We start from the raw sequence: 20510 nt of genomic DNA, 5'->3' as shown, positions 1-20510 counted from the left end.
GGGGGCTCCTGAGGGGGGAGTCGTGGGGGGGATGTGGGGATACCGGGACAGCACGGTGGTGAATGATGGGCCCGAAATGGCCGGTCTGGGGACAGCACCATGGGGACAGGTTGGGATGGTGACATGGGCCCAATGTCACCAGTCTGGGGACAGCACTGTGGGGACACGGCGTGATGACATGGGCCCAGCATGGCCAGTTTGGGGACAGCACGCTGGGGACAGGTTGGGACAGTGACATGGGCCCAGCATGGCCAGTTTGGGGACAGACAGCATGGTGGGGTGATGACATGGGCCCAGCACAGTGGGGACAGGGTGGGACAGTGACAGGGGCTCACCAGGCTGGGGCGGAGGGTGGGACAAGCTGAGCCACAAGAGCTCAGGGGGATTGAGGGTGAGATGGCGCCTGGCCTGGTGGGGCAGGACGCAGAGGTTGGGGCTGTGGTGGGTGCTGAGGGGCCCGAGTTGGGGAGCTTGGACCAGAGAGGGAGGGAAGGTCGCTGGTGAGGACACAGAGGGCGAGGGAAAGGAGACAGAAGGACAGACAGAGGGGCCAGTGTGTGCAGCCAGAGCCAGGGGCAAGGGCTGGGCGGCTGGACTGGTAACTGGTAGAAGAAAAGCAATGGAGGGCAAAGAGAGTGGCGCAAATTTTGGGAGGGGAGAACCCCGCAGGTTTGGCTGGGATTGGGCACAGACCAAACCAGGGTTTTCAACGCCGTGCCAGAAACGGTCCATGGAGTGAGTTAGGTGCAAAATGGATGGCAGCCTTCATTTTGGCAGCAGCAGGAGCTGCCGTTCAGGTGGCTGTGGCTGGTGACTTACTTCAGCTGTGTTTGAAGTGGTATTGAGTGATTATTTCTTTAGTTGTGCTGGAGTCCTTCCTGTTGGAAGGAAATTGCCATACCCTGAAAATGAGATAGCATCAGTGTAGTTCCCCGTTGCCTGCGCAGCTATTAAAAGGATGTCAGCAAGTGAGTCCAGGCTGAAGACAGGAATCAAAATTGTCGTGCATCTCGTGGCAAGACTCGGTCCGTTGGCTGTTAATGCTGAGACGTTATTGTTAGTGTATTAATGTAATGTGTCTTAAACAGCGTTCTTTCTCTTTTTTTTTTGGTTGCGGGAAAAAAAGGAAGCTTCTCTTTTGCCCTGTCTTAGTGTGAAAAACAAGAATTATATATCAAAAGACCTTTTAAGACATTTGCTGAACTGGATGCTGCTTATGTTACTAATTCCAGGCGAGTGCAGCTCAGCAATGCTAATGTAGTGTCAGCGTAGCTGCGCTAACCCGCACTCCCTTTGCCTCTCCCTTCCTTTCATTTCCAGATCGTGCTGGATTACAGGAGTGATCCTGCACCAGGAAATGACTGTAAAGTTAATGTTAAATAACTGAGGTGACTGTGGGGGTTTCACTTGCTGAGGAATTAATAGGATGAAAGAGGAATTTAGCAGAGGGGTGTAATGGCACTAGTAGTGGCGAGCATCCTCACGATTTAGATGCAGCAAAACCTACTTTGTATGTGAAAGTCCGCTTGTGTGGCTGTTGTTCTAAGGAAAGCACAGCAAAACCTACCAATGGGAGCTGTGGGGTTATTAATTAGAGACATGCTAGTTAAGAGGTTGCAGCCAGCTGTAGGGAAATGTAGGAGATCTCTGGTATGAAAATTAGGGTGGATTTAGATAGAGCTATGCATTAGGTGATTATACTTTTCTGCCTTGCTCGGGGGCAGTTTCTGTGTCTTTTATGGAAAATGTAGATTGAAGTTGGCCGTTGAGGTTCTGGTTTGTTGTGGTAAAGTTAAACGCTGACACTGGTGTGGGATACTTTTAGGAAAAAAGGTGTTCTGGTAGCTTCCAAGACAGGATTTGGATCCAGTTTGGAAGGTCAGTGTAGTACGATTCGGGATTACACCATAGCCTGTCTTTCCTAAATGATTTTTGTGATAATTGGAAGAGAAATGTGCTGGAGCAAGTACATCCCTTAATAGGGACAACGTCTGATGTCAGAGTCAATTACGTTTTGAAGTTAAAATGCTCGATCCCACCTTAAGGAAGATTCAAGCAAGCCTAAATGAAAGCAAACCGCTTAATGGGCGTCTGATCAAAAATGTCCTACTTTAGCTCCCACTTGTCTGCTGCTGGTATGTGGCAAACAAGCTCAGTGACCTTGAGGCTTGTCTTGCCTGCCTGTGCTGGCAGATGCCCTGGCAGATGAGCCCTGCTTCCCCAGGAATGAAAGGATTTCAGCGGGCTGTGGTTCAAGCTCGTGATCTTTCTTCATCTGTAGTCGTCTGTCTGTACCCGTAATGTGCAGCGAGAGCTGTTTCACTGCAGAGATCGGGGAAGGTCTGGGACCGAGGGGAATTAGATTGGATGTATCTGAAATAACCTGACCTGCAGCAGTCCAACCGATGTCCGAGCTGCGTGCCTTCATGCGTCTCGGGCTATTAAATGTTTCTTGGTGCGCTTCATAGGAACTGAAGAGCTTTACTGCAGACCGTGCAACCCTGATTTTCAGTATGTCACAGGCAAAAGGAGGAGGAGTCAAGGACGCTGCTGCCCTCGGAAGGGAGCGAGAAGTGTCCCTGAAAACGTTGTGAAGCAGAGATTTGTTGAAGTTCCTAGCTGCTTTGGAGTATTATGTTGGTGGGGTGTGAAGGGGAGCTTGACAGGGTTATTCGTACAGGTGGAAATGATAATACAGAAAAAGCTTTATCAGCTCCAGAGGCAATACAGAATTCCTTTCTGGTAATGAGTTATCGGTACCATTATTGAAATCTACACTTAAAAACTGGACTGGAAATACCCCAAATGAGAAAAGAGGATGTTCACATTTACATTTACTTTAATGTAACCATGGGATACTGAATGGCTTGCTGTGGGTGGGGTTAAGTGCCAGGCATAAAACCAGTGATGACCAGATCATAATGAGCAGGGGAGTATTTTTTGTAACGAATCTTCCTTATGGTAAGAGAAATAGGTCAGCAATTCAGTTCATCAGCTTCCCCCCTTTTCACCTTCCCCTACTCTCTCCTGGCTCTCCTGTGCTGCTGCACCGCTCTTCTGCTCCTTCCTGAAAACCCGGTTTCCTTGGAAGAGATGAGTTCAGGTTATTTCCCTGGGTAACAAAGTATGCTTCTCCTTTCTGTAGTCTGTTTGTTAGCTCTCTGAAAAAAAAAATTAGCTTTTTTTGATGCTTTTGCCAGGCGTCATCCATAATGTTTCACTGACAAAAGGGAGGGTAAGTAAGTTGCCTAAAGTGTATTTGTATTGTAGGGTATTAAGGAATTCCAAAAGAAAGCCTATACCTAAATTGTCAAGAAGAGCATCCTGCAAATAGTTTCTAAAAATGTATGTGTGTATGGTTAAAAAAAAAGAAAAAAGCGTGTCCTCATCCATTCTGTAGTCCTTTCAACTGATACCTTTTTTTTTTTTAAAAGTTTTAGTATCTCTTATCAGAATCATGCAAAGACATAATGTACACATTGCTTTAAATTCTCAATATACACAGTATCCAAGTAGAGGTACAAATAAAATACTGTTTTGGCAGCTCCTTTGCAGTACGTAATTTAAGCTTTGATTTTTTTTTTAATACCTTTTCGTATTTTGGAATTGTGTATGAAATGTGAATTCCTAGCAGAGCCTATTTTAGAGATGGGAGGATATGTAGACTTAGTGTCGCTTTATATTAACTGCTGATGAATATTTTTTTTCCCCAGCTGTAAAATTTCCATCATGGTATAACAATATTAAAATATAATGTTGAATATTTTAGAGTAAGCGTAGAGATGCTGTCATACGCTCAACTAAATCGTCAGTCTTCATTGCTCCGCAGGCTAATCTTTTTAGCTTCTGATATAATTGGCTCATAACTTAAGGATCAGTCTGAAATACAACTTGAGCTGCTTGTCGTATGAAGAAAATCCACCATAGAGATCTTTAATTATATCGCCTCTTTCATCTTGACACTTCTACAGCTTTCAGAATAAGTCTGTTGTGGGTTTTTTATTTATATAGTGTCTGATTTTATAAAGTAATTTACATAACAAATAAAGGCATTATATTTTTCTTGCCCCAAGGAGCTTGCAGTCTCACTCTGAAAGGGATTTGAAGATGAAGGGAGGGTGGCAGCTCTTGCTGTGGGAACACATAGTATCCTTCAGCTTTTCTGTGTTAGTAGGAGCTGTAAGCCCTTAACTTTGTTTGCAAACTGCTCTTTTGTTTGTTGTTGCATATCCATAGATCTGTCCATTAGAAGAAGGTTTATTTTTAAGACAAAGAGCTGTATGTACATTGTGTGTATGAAAATGTATGTGTAGAGCTGCTTTTTAAAAGTTTCTATGCTAAGGGAAAACAATTGTCAGGCCAAAAGATGAACAATTTTTTTTCTTGGGGAAAAAAATTGCTTTAAGATACTTTATAACTGCTGTTGCAGTGTGTTGCATTAGGGAAGCAAATGAAAATAAGTCTCATTGTTGTGTGCTTGATCTGCTGAGCGGTGCCACAATTTTACCAGTTCCTTAAGTCACCTTCTTTGTACCCTTGCTACTTTTCACGCTGAATACAGTTGGATTTATTTTTTGTCTTTTTGTCAAACAATGTTTGAGAGTGGGGTAAGTGGCTGTCATTGTGCTAACAAACAAAGTAATGTAGAGAGTTTCTTTAAGGAAAGAGACTGCAGAAGGTTTTGAACGAAGGGCAGTTCTTTGAGAAGAGGATTTCCTGCCTTTCTTGTAAATGTCCAGGTACCCAGCGAGAGACTAAACACACTTCCCAGAAGGTGCTGGGCAGGAGGAGAGTCCAGAGGTTTGCACCGCGATGCTTCTGCAATGCTTTGCCTACGGGTTTATCGTCCTCCCCGTCGTTCTCTGGCTGGTGAGCGCTTGGAAAGGAGAGACCCGTGCGAGGCTCTTTCCCAGCATGGAGGGCTCCAAGTAGCAGCGGGAAGGTGGTGCAGAGAGGCAGCGTTTGCGTTTTCTGCCTCAGCCATTAAAGCTGGCGTTTTCTTGCGCTGGTTATTTCAGCAGAACCTTCTGACTGAGAAAAATCAGCCTCCAGGCTGCCCAAAGGCTCCTGGATGCCACCAGTTCTTACGCTGCTCTAGATCTGCCGTCTTCTGCAGCAGCTCTCCTGGAAAAAACGCTTCGGAGGCTTAAGAGGGAAAGATCTTTGGATGGCTTTCAACTGCACTGTAGATGCTGGGAAAAATCAGTGTTTTAAGAGAACTCTCAGTAGCAGATGGTGATGGCGTTCATCCAAGAGAGCTTCCTCCTTCCTCCCTTTGGAGGCATGGGTTTTTCTAGTGCTCAGATATGGAAGAGCTGTCGCTGCCCTGCATGTTCGTGTTGGCTGACTTCCTGTCAGCGTGAGGAAAAAAACCCTCCGTTCTACATGTCGCTGAAATAATTTCCTCCTCTTGTTTGTGTGCCATGCCCCTTTCCCACAAAAACGGGTTTATAGGGGAAGTTTTGTCCGTGCCCCAAATTATTTGAGTACTCTCTGCAGGTTTTACTTTACAGTATGGTGAAGGAGCACTTAATTTTGAGCTAGCATGCTTCTTCCCTGGATTCTTAACCTGTGGCTGGGATGTATATAATGAGAGATCCATAATTAAGAATCATTTGGTTTAAGTTAATTACCTTAATAGGCTGTCTTTCAGAATTTATCCCTGGTGACTTACTGAAGGTATAGCCGAGCCGTTGGCAGATGGAGAACACCAGCTGCTCCATGCAGAGGCTTTCTGCAGCTGGTGCTGCACGGGTGTGTGAAGCCAGCTCCGGTCCGAGGCTGTGTCCCTCCACAGGGCGTTGGATGCTCTTTTTGGGGCAGCTGGGATTTAGCGGGGCCAGTGCTGAGCGAAGACTGGTAAGCCCTGGACACAACCTGACTGCAGTTTACACCCAGCTCTGCAGGCATCATTCCTATTTCCCCGTTAGCCATGTCTTCTGGTGGGCCAGACAGTGGATAACTGGTGTGGTTTAACCCCACGCTTGATGTTCTGCTGGTTCAGTGGCAACTATAGCAACACCAGAATAAAAAACAAATTTATATATATTAAAAAATTGAAGGTCTTAAGGGCACTGAGAATAAGCTGGGATGAAGTTTATAAGGAGCTGCTGTATTTTTTTTGTGACTAGGAAAGCTTCTAGACTGAAGGACTGACTTGGTGATTGTCATGCCCTAAAATCTGGAAGGTTTGTGTTCCTGAATGTAGGAGTTTGGTGTGTGAACTTCACAACCAACGTTAAAATGAACTAGTGTTACTCTACTGAACAAACGTTTGTACTGCCAGCTGAGTGTCTACTCTGAAGTGGAAGCCCGTTAGCTTGTGATGAAGCAACCCGTATGGCATTTTCAGTTACGTGGCTTCAGCGGGGCACCGTGCCTTAGGTTTTTGGATACTTTTCTGCTGCACCCCAATGAGGGCATCTCCAGGATCCTTGCTCTCTCTCCTATCCTATGCTCTCTCCATTTTTACCCTTGCGTAGCCTGGCAAAGTGAGGTTGGGGAGAGGATTGCTGTCTCTAAATATCAGGGTGGGGTAGTAGTGCAGTAGTGCAGGCTTTATAATGCAGAAAAAAAATTGCATGTCCTGACAGGAACAAATATATTCCAGAAATCAAAAGGAGGTTTCCCAGCACCAGGACAGGAGCTTTCAGGAACCAATCCCTTCGTCAGAGCAGAGATGACAAAGCAGCCGAGTGCTTTTAAGAGTGGGAAATTTGTGAAAAGGGAGTCCAAGATGTCAGTGACCACAACAGACAGGAGAAGACTTTGCTGAGTAACATGGGAAGCCTCTTCCTGTTCCTTTTCTTGCGTAGAGCTTGTTAGTTTTCCAACAGAGTTTAAGCAGTATTGAAAAGCACAGTGCATGTGGAGAAACTGGTTTTAGTGATCCTGTACATGAACTGGGTATTTAAATAGAGTGGTCTTTACCAGTTCCAGTCACTGGAGGGACTGGAGCAGCAGCAGAAGGCTCTGGTTTGGCTGCCGATGCCCTATTTTTACCTGCATGACGTTGATGGTATTTTTATTGCTTCTTCTCTCAATAGCAGAGCATGATCCTTGTTCAAAGCATTTTTCTGCGGTAGTTAGTTGATAAATCTGGGACTTCATTCAAACAAAGGCAAAACACTTGCAGGGGGTGGGATGTCCTATTCTGCCGTTAGTATGGGAACTGCTGACTGACGGATGTATATGCCATATTGGAGCTGGCTTTAATATGGCATTAGGGGGGCCTGTGTATGTGTTTTTAGGTTTAAGGTGTCAGGAAGAACAAGTGAGTGAAGCAAGTGGATGCTTGGTGGGTTTTGTTTTCTGCCCTGGTGCCTGCCGTGCCGACGTAGGGCGTCCATCTCCCTGATGAATTGGTCGTGGTCTCTGTCACTGCTGTTGCCACACTCCTCCATGACAAGGCCCTTTCTTTTGGGGGTACAGAAATCCTGGAGTTTGTCCTCCCCGCCTTTCCCTTCACTTATACTCTGGGGTCTTGGACTCCCCTTCTTGTGAGGGTGCTCCTCCTGGTGTGGTGTCCCTGGGGATATGGTTCTGATGTTACGTGATGAGGCCCAGGCAGCCAACATTCCTCTCTTGAGAAGTAACTTTAATTTAGCTACAGTAAAGTTTTCTTGAAGGAGTCTTGAAATCACATACATATGCTAAACTTTTCTCCAAGTAAAGCACTTAGTAGGCTTTCCATCCTGAAATGCTGATAGAGTTTGCAATTCTGAATTCTGGAGTATGGAATAAGAAGTTGTCATGAAAAAAGTCCTTGAATTGCTCCTGCTTTCTCTCTCCGTTGGACTGTGATTCAAATTTGTCTCTCCCTCATTCATGAATAGTTATTTTTATGTCTGTTCTTGTTTGAAGTAAATGCATTAGAAATAGAGAGTGATTGGGATTTGGATATGCCTCCTAAAATAGAGTTTGCATCTTCTTCCAAGATTTCATTTGGTGATGGTTGGGGGTGGCCTCTATGTAAATATGTAAAAATAGCTGAGTGGTTTAAAAATAACGTGGGTAACTGATGGCTCTAGCAGCTCTTGGGGAACTGTGATGCTCTAAAAGGGGCTGTTTTACCTCCACTCTATACAGCAACCAAGTTAACCCGCCGAGGAGAGAATACCTCGTCTTCAAACATGTGCTTGCCTGTCGGGTTTGTGGCTTTTCAAAGATCGTTTTCTTTCGGAGTGAGTTCCCCTCCTGTCCCTGAGTTGTTTCCTTTGCTGTTCGGCTTTCTTAAGTGCTGCCTCTGGGTATTTGGGTATTGCTCTCTGACTGCTTAGTGCTCCTGCAGCTCGAGTGGCGGGGCCTTGGCATGCATCTCCTGCGCTGCTGGGACGGGGGGACGCGGAACGTGTTCTCGCTTGGCAGTTCTGCGGTCTGGGGGTGGCTGCTGCTGCTTCCCTGAGTTTAACCAGAAGGATACCGGCTTTCAAGTGGCGGTAGGAACAAGGGCTTCTTCATGTCGCACGCTCATCTGTCTGCAGATGAGCAAACGTATTTTGCAAAAATAACAGTAGGATGTTATCATGCCTGTCTCTGACATGTAAGAATTTTACTAAAACCTGAGATCCTTCTTTCCAGAGGAATGTTAGTAACATCTACGCCACATTCAGGTTTATTTGCTAAGCATTCCTTTTTTTATTTTTGGAAAAAAGCGTAAGGGTTTAATCCTGCTGCCATAAGCCATAACATGTGGCTACATTTTTTCTCTTTGCTCTGGAGCCCATGTATCTTGTTAGCTCTAGCCTATCCTTTAGCTCATTAATGGTAATATTAATCTGTTCCAGTTCTCAGCTCTAATCGCAGATTCCATCTGATCAGGGTTTTCTCTTGATCTTTTCCAAGAAGCTCATTATCTAATACAGCTGTAAATGTTGCTGGGCCTGACACTAATGCATATTTTGTACCATGGGGGAATTTGACTAATAAAATAATCCAATTAGACATTTGTTTTTGTCTCCCTGGGGCATCTTAGATTACTTGTCTACCTCAGTTATGTGTTGTAATTAGTTAACGTTTGTACATCCCTTTGATGTAAAAGCACTGGTATTATCTTTGGCTCTGGCTCTGAATCAGAACTTTATAAAATAGCTGGGGATTAAAACTGCGGCAGCATCAGGCGAGTGTATGGATACTGTCAGACCAGCGCTGTGTGCATCTTCAGTGCTGCATGGTGGTGGTGTAAGTATTTTGAGTATTGCATATCAAATGTTGGGAGCTCCTGAACAGGAGGTATCTCAGAACAGGAGTCGTGCTCATGTACAGAGGAGTCTCAGCTGCACTTCTCAAAGGCAGACCAGACTGCTAACATTTCTTTCTTTGTTTTCCACTTGAAAATGAACAGATCAAACAGGCCTGCATTTTGTAGTCCCTAGAGAATTGCATTAATTAATTCGGTTTATAACTATTTTGCTGCTGGTATGACAGTATCGTGCCCTGTTTCTTTTTCTTTTTTTTTTCCTCCTCTTTTTAGTCTTTCCTTGGTTTGGCTTGGATATTGGAGGGACCTTGGTCAAACTTGTTTATTTTGAACCAAAGGACATCACTGCTGAAGAGGAGGAGGAGGAAGTGGAAAATCTCAAAAGCATCCGCAAATACCTGACATCAAATGTAGCCTATGGATCTACAGGCATTCGGGATGTGCACCTTGAACTAAAGGACCTTACCCTGTGTGGACGTAAAGGCAATCTGCACTTTATACGCTTTCCTACTCATGACATGCCTGCTTTTATTCAAATGGGAAGCGAAAAACACTTCTCAAGCCTCCATACTACCTTATGTGCCACGGGAGGTGGAGCGTACAAATTTGAGCAGGACTTTCGCACAGTATGCATTTTTGGCTTCTATATGATTAGGATCTGGTAGTGAATTTTTTTAAAAGCTTAAAACTAGAAAACTTTCTCTGCAGACTCTAAAACTTCTCTAAATCTTAGCTTTGGAAGAGTGTACCTAACTCAAATTAAGCTTGATTCAGGAAATAGCATGTGGAGTCAAGTTAACATCTCCAGATTAAGATACTTTCTTTCTGAAAGTGCATGTAACATTCCTTTAACTCTAAAATTATTCACTAACTTCCATGGTGTGTGCTCTTACAAGACTTTCTCTGTGTTATTAATCTCTGATTATGGTGATCTCAGTCTTGTGGGTTTTTTCCTCATTGCTGTCTTTCACATGCTTAACATTTGTTTTATTGTTCCTTTGCTCATGTGGTGTCATTTCTAACACACGTGTGAGTGAGCTGACTGAGGTTCAGTGAAATTTGGTGGTAAATAAACTGAAAGGAGGTTAGTAGTTGGGATTTGACATCATCATGTGGCTTCATTATAAGTTTGATTCTTGTTCATAAGTGAAAAACATGTGTGATAAATACTTTGGTTAACCAGGGCTTGAAAAAATGCACCAAATAAAGAGGCTTTTTTTGCAGTTGAGGCAGTGACATGAGGGGAAAACAATTTCATAACTTCCTTTTTTTGTGTGTTTTTGGGGATGGGTTTTAGGGGATTTTTTTTTTTTGTCAAACAGTTAATTCCCTTCTCATTTTTCCTTGCTTTTCATGCTAGTGCCTTAGTCAGGTCCTAAATCAGGCCCATGGAATTTGATGGGATCCTTTTGGCATCCATCTGTGGATCCTGTTGTTCGATTCCCTCCTCTCTCATGTCTGCACACTTTAGGGCTGGGGTAGTTGGCAGTCCGTGTGCGTGGAGAAAGATGGAGCCCTCCTGTGATCTGTACTTCTTTCTCAGCCACTACAGGGAGTAATGGAGATAGCTGAATTTAGCTGGCAGGGAATGCATTTTTCTAGCCCTGAGCATAAACACTTGAGATCCCTAACTACTTCTTGAATATTCTTCTTTCATTTTTTTTTTTTTTCCGCCAGATGGGTGACCTTCAGCTTTGTAAGCTAGATGAACTCGATTGCCTTATTAAAGGAGTTTTGTACATTGATTCAGTTGGATTCAATGGACATTCAGAGTGCTACTATTTTGAAAACCCGACGGATGCTGAAAGATGTCAGAAGCTCCCATTCAACTTGGAGAATCCGTATCCTCTCCTTTTGGTGAACATTGGCTCAGGGGTCAGCATTCTGGCTGTGTATTCAAAAGAAAACTATAAACGGGTAACGGGCACCAGGTGAGTTCTGTGTGGAGGTAAACTGAGTTTTATTTTAGAGTGTGGAATGCATTTCTGCATTGTAGATGACATTTTCAGGTACAAGCTGCAATAAAGGTGGTGAGTTGAATGACCGAGCTCCTGCTTTTACTGCAGTCCCTTACCTCTGCCAACAAAGATCCCTTCTGGAAAAGAGAATCTGAATTTCATGTTTTGGTCTCTTTACTGCAGCCAGTCTCTTTAGCAGCTGTTTTTTCAGTTGCCCTGCTGCAGAAATTAAAGTGTTTTATTTGCCATCAGAGAGATCCCATAGTTTGGGATTATCCCAAATATACTCCTAATGATCATGTTAACAACTGTTAGCTTTGATCCTGGCAGTAGAGGTTTGCATCCTGACTTCCAAAAGTTACCTCGTTTTGGTGGAAGGGATGCTGGCACGGCAATAATTCCCCAGACAGTTGCTGGAGTGCTGCAGCTCGCCTTCTCGAAGATGTGGCTCTTGTTGCCAGGAAAAGCCAAAGAGCTCTGTGGCTTTAAGCTTTCCTGAATTTCCTGAAAGTTAGCAATAATAATAAAAAAACCCTCACAGTACAGATCTCACTCTTACTATACATCATTCTTGGCATGTGTGCACAGTAAAGTGAACAGGACATAGTTTTTTCTCCTAAATTTTGAATAGCTGTGCCCTAATGCTCCAGTTATCCCTCAGGACTAATATTTATTTTGACTTCTCTGAGCGCTGGGAAGAAGGTGGATATTGTAAAATAAGAAAATTAATTTCTCATTTAGAAACATGCCCTCTGCAGAAGGCTGTAAGTTATTTGAAAGTAACAGATTTAAAGAAAACTGCTGCTCTTCCAAGATTGCTGTCACTGCGAAGAAAAGAAGCTGAAGGAATGGGGCAACCTGAGCTAACTCAGATGCGTAGCTGAGTAATCCGAGCTTTCAGTGAACGAGCCATTTTCTTTCTCTGTGCCTTTAGAAGCAAGGCGGGTGACTTTCATTTTGCTTTATATTGCAGCCTTGGAGGGGGAACCTTTTTTGGTCTCTGCTGCCTTCTTACTGGTTGCTCCACCTTTGAAGAGGCCCTAGAGATGGCGTCCCATGGGGACAGTACCAAAGTCGACAAACTAGTGCGGGACATTTATGGAGGAGACTACGAGCGATTTGGATTGCCAGGCTGGGCTGTAGCATCCAGGTAATGACTTGACTGATTCTGATTTTTATTTTCACTAGAGATTCTGCAAGGATGAAAAACTGGATTTACATGTCTTAGGAGAGCTACCGTTCCTTCTGCTGTTCTGTTTTAACAGATCTAAATTACTGATAGCAACGCTTTTTAAAATTAAAAATAAATACTTCAAGATGAATCGCTTTGGCTAAATTAGCAGTTCCCATTTTCTCCTGGAATTCTGATGCAAACGGACCTTTAACTCAAAACCTGTCTTTACAGCTTTGGAAACATGATGAGCAAGGAGAAGCGGGAATCTGTCAGCAAAGAGGACCTCGCGAAGGCTACTTTAATAACCATCACTAATAACATTGGCTCCATAGCACGGATGTGTGCACTTAATGAGGTATTAAGGGGAAATCTGTTTCATTGCTTCCTGTCTGAAGCATCACTTGTGTGCTACTGTCACGCAGTATCTCTCTTTCCCTGCATACGCTTCTGTAGGTGCGTGTTCGTACTCATCTTTTTGGATGTTCAGTAAGTTGTAATCCGCTCAGTTTAGATTCTTCAGTAAATTTTGTCCTTGCCCGTCTGTGTAGTTTGAGCCAGACCATTGTGCTGTGAACTGAAGAGCTGTGAATGAGTTAGGGGTTGGCTGTTGGTCTCATTAGGTCCTCTGCGTGGTCAGGAGTTCAACAACTTCTCTGCGGTGGTTTGAGGAACGGTAGGTGTGCGATAAACTACAGCTCCTGGGACCGCTGAGAGAGAAGGAACGGTGGGGCAGAGGGGTGTAGAGGCTGGATGCCTTTCCTGTGTTGTTTTTACGAGTTGCTCTCGATTTCTCGGTCAGGTCCCACCACTTCCACGGCCGTTCCTGTATCTTTGTGCTTTCAGCTTCTTTACAGTGCTGCCTTGTTGCATTCATGTCAAGCAGCATTGTACAGGGCTATGAAAGAACAGAGACATGCTCTCCACTCCATTCTGAGCCTGTTCCTATGGGATGAGCTAACAGGGTGAAGCATCCTCCTGGCTCCTGTTGCTGTTGGCAGATGCTCACTATTTACCTTCATTTACTGCTGAAACAAGGCAAGACATATTATAAACAGTCTTGCCCACAATACGTCTGTTGAGTTCTCACTCTAGAGTACACAGCTGAATGCAAAGAGGATGCTGAATAGTTAGGGGGAAAGCATTAATGAGTGTGGGTATGGAAGGAAAATCCATAGAAGGACATGAGTGAAGGAGCAGATGGGATTTGATCCTGATTCCTTGGTAAAAGGAGGAACTGAAAATTACTTTCTTGCTGGAGAAAAGAAAGCTTCAGAGTTCATCACTTGGCTCAGGAGAACTATTTTAGGATTGAAAATTTGTCTAGAAGTCTGATTTAAATCCAAAATATCACTACTTGGTTGGTCTTTTCCTTTCATTCAGAGTTGTGTTGGTTATGGGTTTCTAATTCTTTTTTTTTTTTCCCTTCCTGCCACCCCCAAAGTAACAGTAGAGAGCCATTCAGCTTTTTTAATGATGGGTCAAAGGCCAGAGTTGGGGGCAGAGAGAGTAGATGGCACTTGATGATCAGTGCTCCTGGCCAGTATAAGGATCTCATAGTGAAAAATCAACCATTCTATTCAAATTCCTAAGCTAGAAAGGCTGTAGTTAGATCTGTGGGTTTCCAGGTAGTGTGGAAGAGTCTGAAAAACAGCCTGTCTTAAAATGACCTGGCTGGTACTGCTTTCTGAGAGAATTGTGGATGTTTATAATGTTCTGCAGATCCTGCCTGACACTTTCAGCAGTTAATTCATAGAATCGTAGAATCATTAAGGTTGGAAATAGACCTTTATGATCATCGAGTCCAACCATTAACCTAACACTGCCAAGTCCACCGCTAAACCATGTCCCTAAGCAGCACATCTACATGTCTTTTAAATACCTCCAGGGATGGTGACTCCACCACTTCCCTGGGCAGCCTGTGCCGATGCTTGATGACCCTTTCGCTAAAAAATTTTTCCTAATATCCAATGTAAACCTTCCCTGGCACAACTTGAGGCCGTTTCCTCTTGTCTTATTGCTAGTTACTTGGGAGAAGAGACTGACCCCCACCTCGGTACAACCTCCTTTCAGGCAGTTGTAGAGAGCGATCAGGTCTCCCCTCAGCCTCCTTTTCTCCAGACTAAACAACCCCAGTTCCCTCAGCTGCTCCTCATGAGACTTGTGCTCTAGACCCTTCACCAGCTTCGCTGCCCATCAGCACCTCAAGGTCTTTCTCGTAGTGAGGGGCCCAAAACTGAACACAGTATTTGAGGTGCGGCCTCACCAGTGCTGAGTACAGTTCTATTTTTTTGTCTTTCGATGTAGTCTCTGGCCGCTCCCAGTGCAGTTCCTGACCATCTCAGTGCACCTTTCTGGTCTCACCTTGCTGTTCTGAACTGTCTCTTGCTGCTGCCAGACCCCAAGCCGACTCAGTGTGGTCTCTTGTTTGCAGATTGTCTCTTTTGGGTCCAATTTCAGAATTCTAAATTCAGAAAGCTGCAAGTGGATTATAACTCTTCTCTCTGCAGCTCCCATCCCCACTCACCAAGGCAGTTACACTCCTTAGCTCCCAGGAGCAGCTATTTGGGGTGATGCAGTTTCTCTGGATCTGGTTGCTTTGGTGTTGACTGGTGATTTCCCTCTGCTTTCAGCTGGTTGTTTTTCATCAAGTCTCAGTGGAAAATGTATTTGAAAAGCTGAATATGCTGTGCTTTTTTAAAAGGCACTAGAAGTGTAACTTTTTTTCTTCTTACTCTAAGGTGGGGTTTTCATCGTTGCAAGCAGAAAATGGAATTTAGCTTTAATGTTCCTTTTTTATTTTTTCCCCTTAATACTTGCAGAACATTAATCGAGTGGTGTTCGTTGGCAATTTCCTTCGGATCAATACAATCTCAATGAGGCTTCTGGCATATGCTTTGGACTACTGGTCGAAGGGACAGTTAAAAGCACTTTTCTTGGAACATGAGGTGAAATTAACTTTTTAAATTTATTTTGTCTCGTGGCAAAATGCAAATCCTTCGAACGCTCTGGAAACAGCCGTGTGGAGTCTGTAGCTGTTGATGATACACACTGTGCAGCAGGATCCCAGTGCTTTTTTACTACAGCCACAGTTACTGCAATGCCCAGTGTAGGGTCAGAAAAAACATATATATTGTTCCAGTAGCTAATATCAGAACTGTTTACTACCAATTTCATCTTGCTTGTGAACTTTCTTTTAAGACTATTGACAGTATAGAGGATTCTGTGCAGTTCTGCTTCCCAATACAGCGATTATAGTTAGAATCTATTTTGTAATGTACCTACCTATAGTTATTTCTTTCCACCGTCCTTTATAAGTTGTTAAAATTACACTGTATGCGCAATATTGTTCTTGTGTCAGGTGTGTGCCCATGTTTGAGTTTTTAATATATATTCCTGTCTTCTCTTCAGGGTTATTTTGGTGCAGTCGGTGCTCTTCTGGAACTCCTGGATTCAGCCTAATTCCATGCAGATTCCATACGTTGGACCTATGAAGTTGTGGCACTTCCTGGGTCACTAAGCCCAAGTTTCGCTTTAAAACATCTGTTCACTGACTGTTAAACTAATTGTGCGTGACCTAATCAGAAAAGGAAAGGACTGTTGCGTTTCTGTCTGTAAACAGTTGAAACCAATCTTCGATTACAACACAGGTTTGTTTAAAAGGAGTATATATGCAAATGTACTGTCCCAAGGTGGTGGTTCTGTCTGGAACATCTGTAGGGCATTCAGTCACATCAAACAGCCCTTTTTAGGTAGTCTTTTCCATGTTTAGTGGTGGTGACATAATAGATGTGCACTCTATTCCTTCCATCAAGATTCCTTTGAGTGCTGAATGTCTACCCAGTTCACAGTTTATAGAGTTCAGCTGCAGCGTTTTGTGTTCCGCAAACGAAAGGCATTGTGTTCACATTGTGCTGTTAATTGTCTGTAAAGGGGAAAGAATATCAGCACAGCCCTGGCATGTAAAAACCATACAGACCGCTTCTGTCTCCTCTGAACCCTACAGTGGCCTGTCAAACACCGTTGTGCTGTCAGTAAGGCTTTATTCCTGTTACCACAGCTTCTTATCTATGTATACGAGAGACAAAAGGTAAGGCACAAATCCTGTGTCTCAGGTTGATTCTGATTTCAGCCTGTAACACTTCTGTACAGACCACAGTACCCTTTGGGGTATGCCATAGTGCTGGCATAGTGTTGGGAGTGTCTGTCAACCTCTGACTTTGAGATCTGCTAAGAGCAAATTTGAGGATGAAGTGGGGGGGGGGTTGTTTGTTTGTTTGTTTTTTTTTTTCTCTGTGTAAAACTTGGCTGCATATAACTATACCAAAGAAATTATTTTTTTTTTCAGTCATACACTTGGCATCTTCTCTGTAATGTTCCATTTTACATTTATAAACTGCTAAACTACTTCGGTTTCCGGGGGAAACCTCTCCTTCCCATATGCATGCTGTGCTCTCCTCTGTTTTCTCTGTGCGTGCCGTCTTGCATACAGCCTGCAAACTGGGTTGCTGCAGTCTGGAACCCTTAAAGACGCTGCGCTCTCAGGATGCGGATTTAGAAATGGCTTACTGCACACTGAATAGATGCTGATAGCAGACAGCAGTTTAAAAAAGAAAAGCAGCATGCGCATGGTTTGTAATCTGCCCGCCCTTCCTCCTGTCTCTGCTTCACTCTGCTCTTTGCAGAAATTCTTCCCAGGCTTGGACCTCGCGTTATGAAATGAAGATGATCTCTATCGTGTTCTCTTGGCCGTGCTACTAGCATCAGTTATTTCAGCATAACTGCACTCCAGTCAGGGAGTGTGGAAAAAGCTGCTTTTCTGAAAAGCCATCTGCACCTTCCCTTGATGATGTAAGCTAAACGGAGATACTACTTCAGAGTGTTCTCTGCAATACGGTGCTCTGGCTTTCCAGCTGAGCAGCTCAGCTATATGTAGAAGCCGTCCTTCCGTGAGCAAGCTGAAGCAGCCTTTTGTGGAAATGCAAGCGCGCACCAGTTCAGTTCATACTTATTGGGGTTTATCGCAGGACATCGGAATGGCTGTCGTCCTGGCTCGAACACATCTTTTAAGGTCATGGTTTCTTTCCAGAGAAGTTGATTTTCAGCTCTCTGATCCCGATGCGCCTTTTGATGACCAATTGCAGCGCTGGACAGCCTGTGCTGGTTCGGTAACTTGCAGTTTGGCCGCAATGACGTGCAGTAGAGGTGCAGGAGCAGCACAGCAAATCGTGTCCAGCTCTACCTGTTGCTGCAGCCCGAGATCAGAGTACTCACAAGGTGCTCCACAGCTCGCTGGGTTTGTAGCACGGCACCGGCCTCTCTTTTGGGCCTGAAAAGGGAAGAAACTACAAATCTGGGAGACGTACTTTTTGCTAAGGTTAGATGTTTCTGTTTCTGTCAAAGCCTGTGCTGTCAGCTCTGCTGGGTAAGTGTTCCAGACAGCAGACACAGCGTAAAACAAGGCATTTTCTCAACTTCAGTTAACCGTGGGCCTGGAACTTCCTGAATACATCCAGTAATTTGAGAACAACAATAAAATGGGGGGGAGAAAAAGAGAGTAGTGTTCACATGAAAGGTAATCTTTGCTGTGTGCTGTCTGTGGAAGACAGTTTGTGTGCTTTTCCTGCAGTATAGTGCAGGTTTCAGCTGTATGCCACTCCACGTTCAATCTAACCTGGTATTTTTAGAGGTGAGGGCTTGGAGCAGGATAACACAGAATCAATCGTTGTGTGGTTTGGGTTGGAAGGGACCTTAAAGATCACCCAGTTCCAACCCCCCCGCCATGCGCAGGGACATCCTTCACTAGTCCAGGTTGCTCAGAGCCCCATCCAACCTGGCCTGGAACGCTTCCAGGGATGGGGCAGCCACAGCTTCTCTGGACAAAGGGCACCTGAGCCCTGATTTATTCTTCATTTCTTGTGAAATCACACAAAAGATAACCCTAAGTAGGTGTATTAAAACCAACTCCACTTCCCAGTTGCTGATTGTAGGTTTTCTAGACTTGCCTTAACTCTTTCTCTACCATATAAAAGGTAACACACGGCACATAGCCGGCTGCCATTTCGGCCAGGTCACCCACCCTCACAGTCAAAACTCGGGCCCTGGTTTGATTTGTGGAAAAGAAACAGAAACACACTTCGGCTTTTTGAAATGCCTTTGTGCCCAGGACCCACTTCGCTCCTTGGTGTAATACTTCAGCGATGCGCTGGGCTGCCGCGGGCTTCTCAGCTTTAATTAGTCCTAGGGGTTTTATACAGACCACATCGGTGTGGGGAGGGTGTATAATCCTCCTCTGAATCCTCCTAACATACAGGATGGCTGGTTTGTTTTTTTTAATAGCAGTAGGCTTTGGGAGCTGAAGACCGACGGAAGGAAGGAGCCACCTTGAAATGATTTTGTTACGCAGAGGGAAGCTGTGGAGAGCAGAGAAGCCCCCGCAGCCTGCAAGAAATCCCTGCCCCGAGGCGCTGGAGTAGGTGCCGGGCTGGTGTCCCTGGGAGCAGCGTCCTGCGGGTTTTCTTCCCCCTGTTCGTTCTGCGCGCTTGTGTGTGTTAACACCTTTTTTTTCCTGTGGATTTTGAGTAGATCCTGTGTGGTCATGTCCAACACCAAAGTCCTTGATGTATTGTACTTTTTTGTAAATTTTTTTTGTTGTTGTTCTTGTAATAAAATATTACAGTTATTTTTATATTCTTGAAACTTTTCTCTTGTTTGCTTCTTGCCTTGTTCTTCCTAGCTGTGGAGCAAAGGGATGAATGTTGATCTGAATGGGTGTCAAGAACATGCGGGTGAAATAGGTGTAAACGAGCCCTTTCAGTTGATTTTAGGAACTTATTAAAAATAGCTGTCGGCAATCCTCAATTACTCTTCACTCCCTGCATGTTCTGGTCTCTGGAAATCAGTTGCATTTCAAAGCATGTTCATGGAGGGGGAAAAAAAAAATGTAAAAATTCAGTATTTGCCTGTTGCTGGTAGTGAGGATCCCTTCTTGATGCTCGGTCCCATCCCCGGCTAGTAACGTTTTTAAGCAGATACCTTAAAACCAGGCTTCTAAACCAGGTCTGACTAAAACCTGAAGGCTGGCACGGGGCTGTGCTGCTGGGAGAGGGTGGATTTGTGCACAACTGGGGTTGGGTCTGGGCTTATTTTTGCAGCTCAGCTTCAAATCCCCGAGGCTTTCTGAGGGACGTGACGTGGCTTTCTTAGCAGCAGCAGGCTCCCAGCACCGGTAAGTCCAGCAAGGGGGGTGGTTCTAGCATCATTCCAGGGCAAATTGCAGCATTTTAGGGTTTGGTGAAAGACTTCTTTGGTGGTAGGTGATGAGCGGTGCTTTGGAGGCCCTTTAATGTATGGATGACGTGAGTTGGATTGGAGGTCGAAGCAAGGCATCTCTCCAGAGCAGGAACCGTGGGATGGAAGTAATGAAAATAATTGTGCAAAAATAATTGTGATTTGTGCGTCTTACTGCTAGATCCAGACCGCAGCTCGGCCAGACCCTCTGCTGCTTTGTCCCACCAGTGGGAATCTTCACCCAGCGAGGTCTCCATGCCTGTGGACTTGTCAGGAGCTTCCAGAAGATGACTAGGAGGGCAGCAAGAAGGTGGTTCCTCACGTTTCCTTCTGGAGAAGTTGAAGAACATCTCCAGGTGGGACCTAACCCCCCAGCACCCAGCTCGGGGGGTGCAGCCAGCACTAGAGGGCAGCAGCCCTCCGCACTGGGCAGGGACCGGGGCAGGGGTACACACAGCAGGACGGGGGGACAGCAGGACAGGGGGACGGCAGGACAGGGCAAGGTGGGAGCCCTGCTTCCTCCACACCAGGTTTCTGCAGGGATGGCAACTTTGGATGGCCCCAGCTAAGCAACCCATCACGGGGAAAGGCAGCGGGGGGGAGAGATTTGAGAGGAAGAAAAGGGGATTTATTTTTTTTTTTTTCCACCTGTTTCGTGAAGGCTGGAGGAAGAGCGTGGGTGAAACGAGGTGAGAGGGAGATGAAGAATCGAGCTGGACCCCAGGAAATCCCGTAGCGTGGAGGCTGGGAGCTGAACTCCTCCGAATCCCGTGGCCGGTGGGAGGTTGGCGTTAGTCCAGCCGGGTCTCGTCCCGGGGAGCCCCTGCCCGCGGGCCGGGCCTGTGAAAGGTTGTTTGGAGAAGAAACCTCCAGGCCCTGCCTGGGATGTGCA

General features: G+C 45.0%; 1 protein-coding gene across 5 annotated transcripts; it reads left to right on the top strand.

The window, feature by feature from the left end:
* Positions 1-9590: 9590 nt before the first annotated feature.
* On the top strand, positions 9591-19060 carry PANK2 (pantothenate kinase 2). Of its 5 annotated transcripts, none has more exons than XM_010580752.1 (7): positions 9627-9825; positions 10877-11130; positions 12131-12307; positions 12563-12686; positions 15151-15276; positions 15740-15978; positions 16262-19060. In XM_010580752.1, exons 1-6 carry the CDS (start codon positions 9718-9720, stop codon positions 15788-15790), a joined length of 840 nt encoding a protein of 279 aa, XP_010579054.1. In that variant the 5' UTR covers positions 9627-9717; the 3' UTR covers positions 15791-15978; positions 16262-19060. The 5 variants fall into 5 exon arrangements, with proteins under 5 accessions (XP_010579058.1, XP_010579057.1, XP_010579054.1 ...); XM_010580754.1 differs by having other exon boundaries at positions 15740-16418; positions 18668-19060; XM_010580753.1 differs by having other exon boundaries at positions 15740-16418; positions 17014-19060.
* The last annotated feature ends 1450 nt before the right edge of the window (positions 19061-20510 follow it).

The sequence above is a fragment of the Haliaeetus leucocephalus genome, unplaced genomic scaffold (assembly GCF_000737465.1).
Source record: "Haliaeetus leucocephalus isolate CR32 unplaced genomic scaffold, Haliaeetus_leucocephalus-4.0 Scaffold741, whole genome shotgun sequence".
In the NCBI taxonomy this organism is placed as follows: Eukaryota; Metazoa; Chordata; class Aves; order Accipitriformes; family Accipitridae; genus Haliaeetus; species Haliaeetus leucocephalus.
The sequence above is the reverse complement of the archived record's forward strand: the minus strand, read 5'-3'. Positions and strand labels throughout refer to the sequence as shown.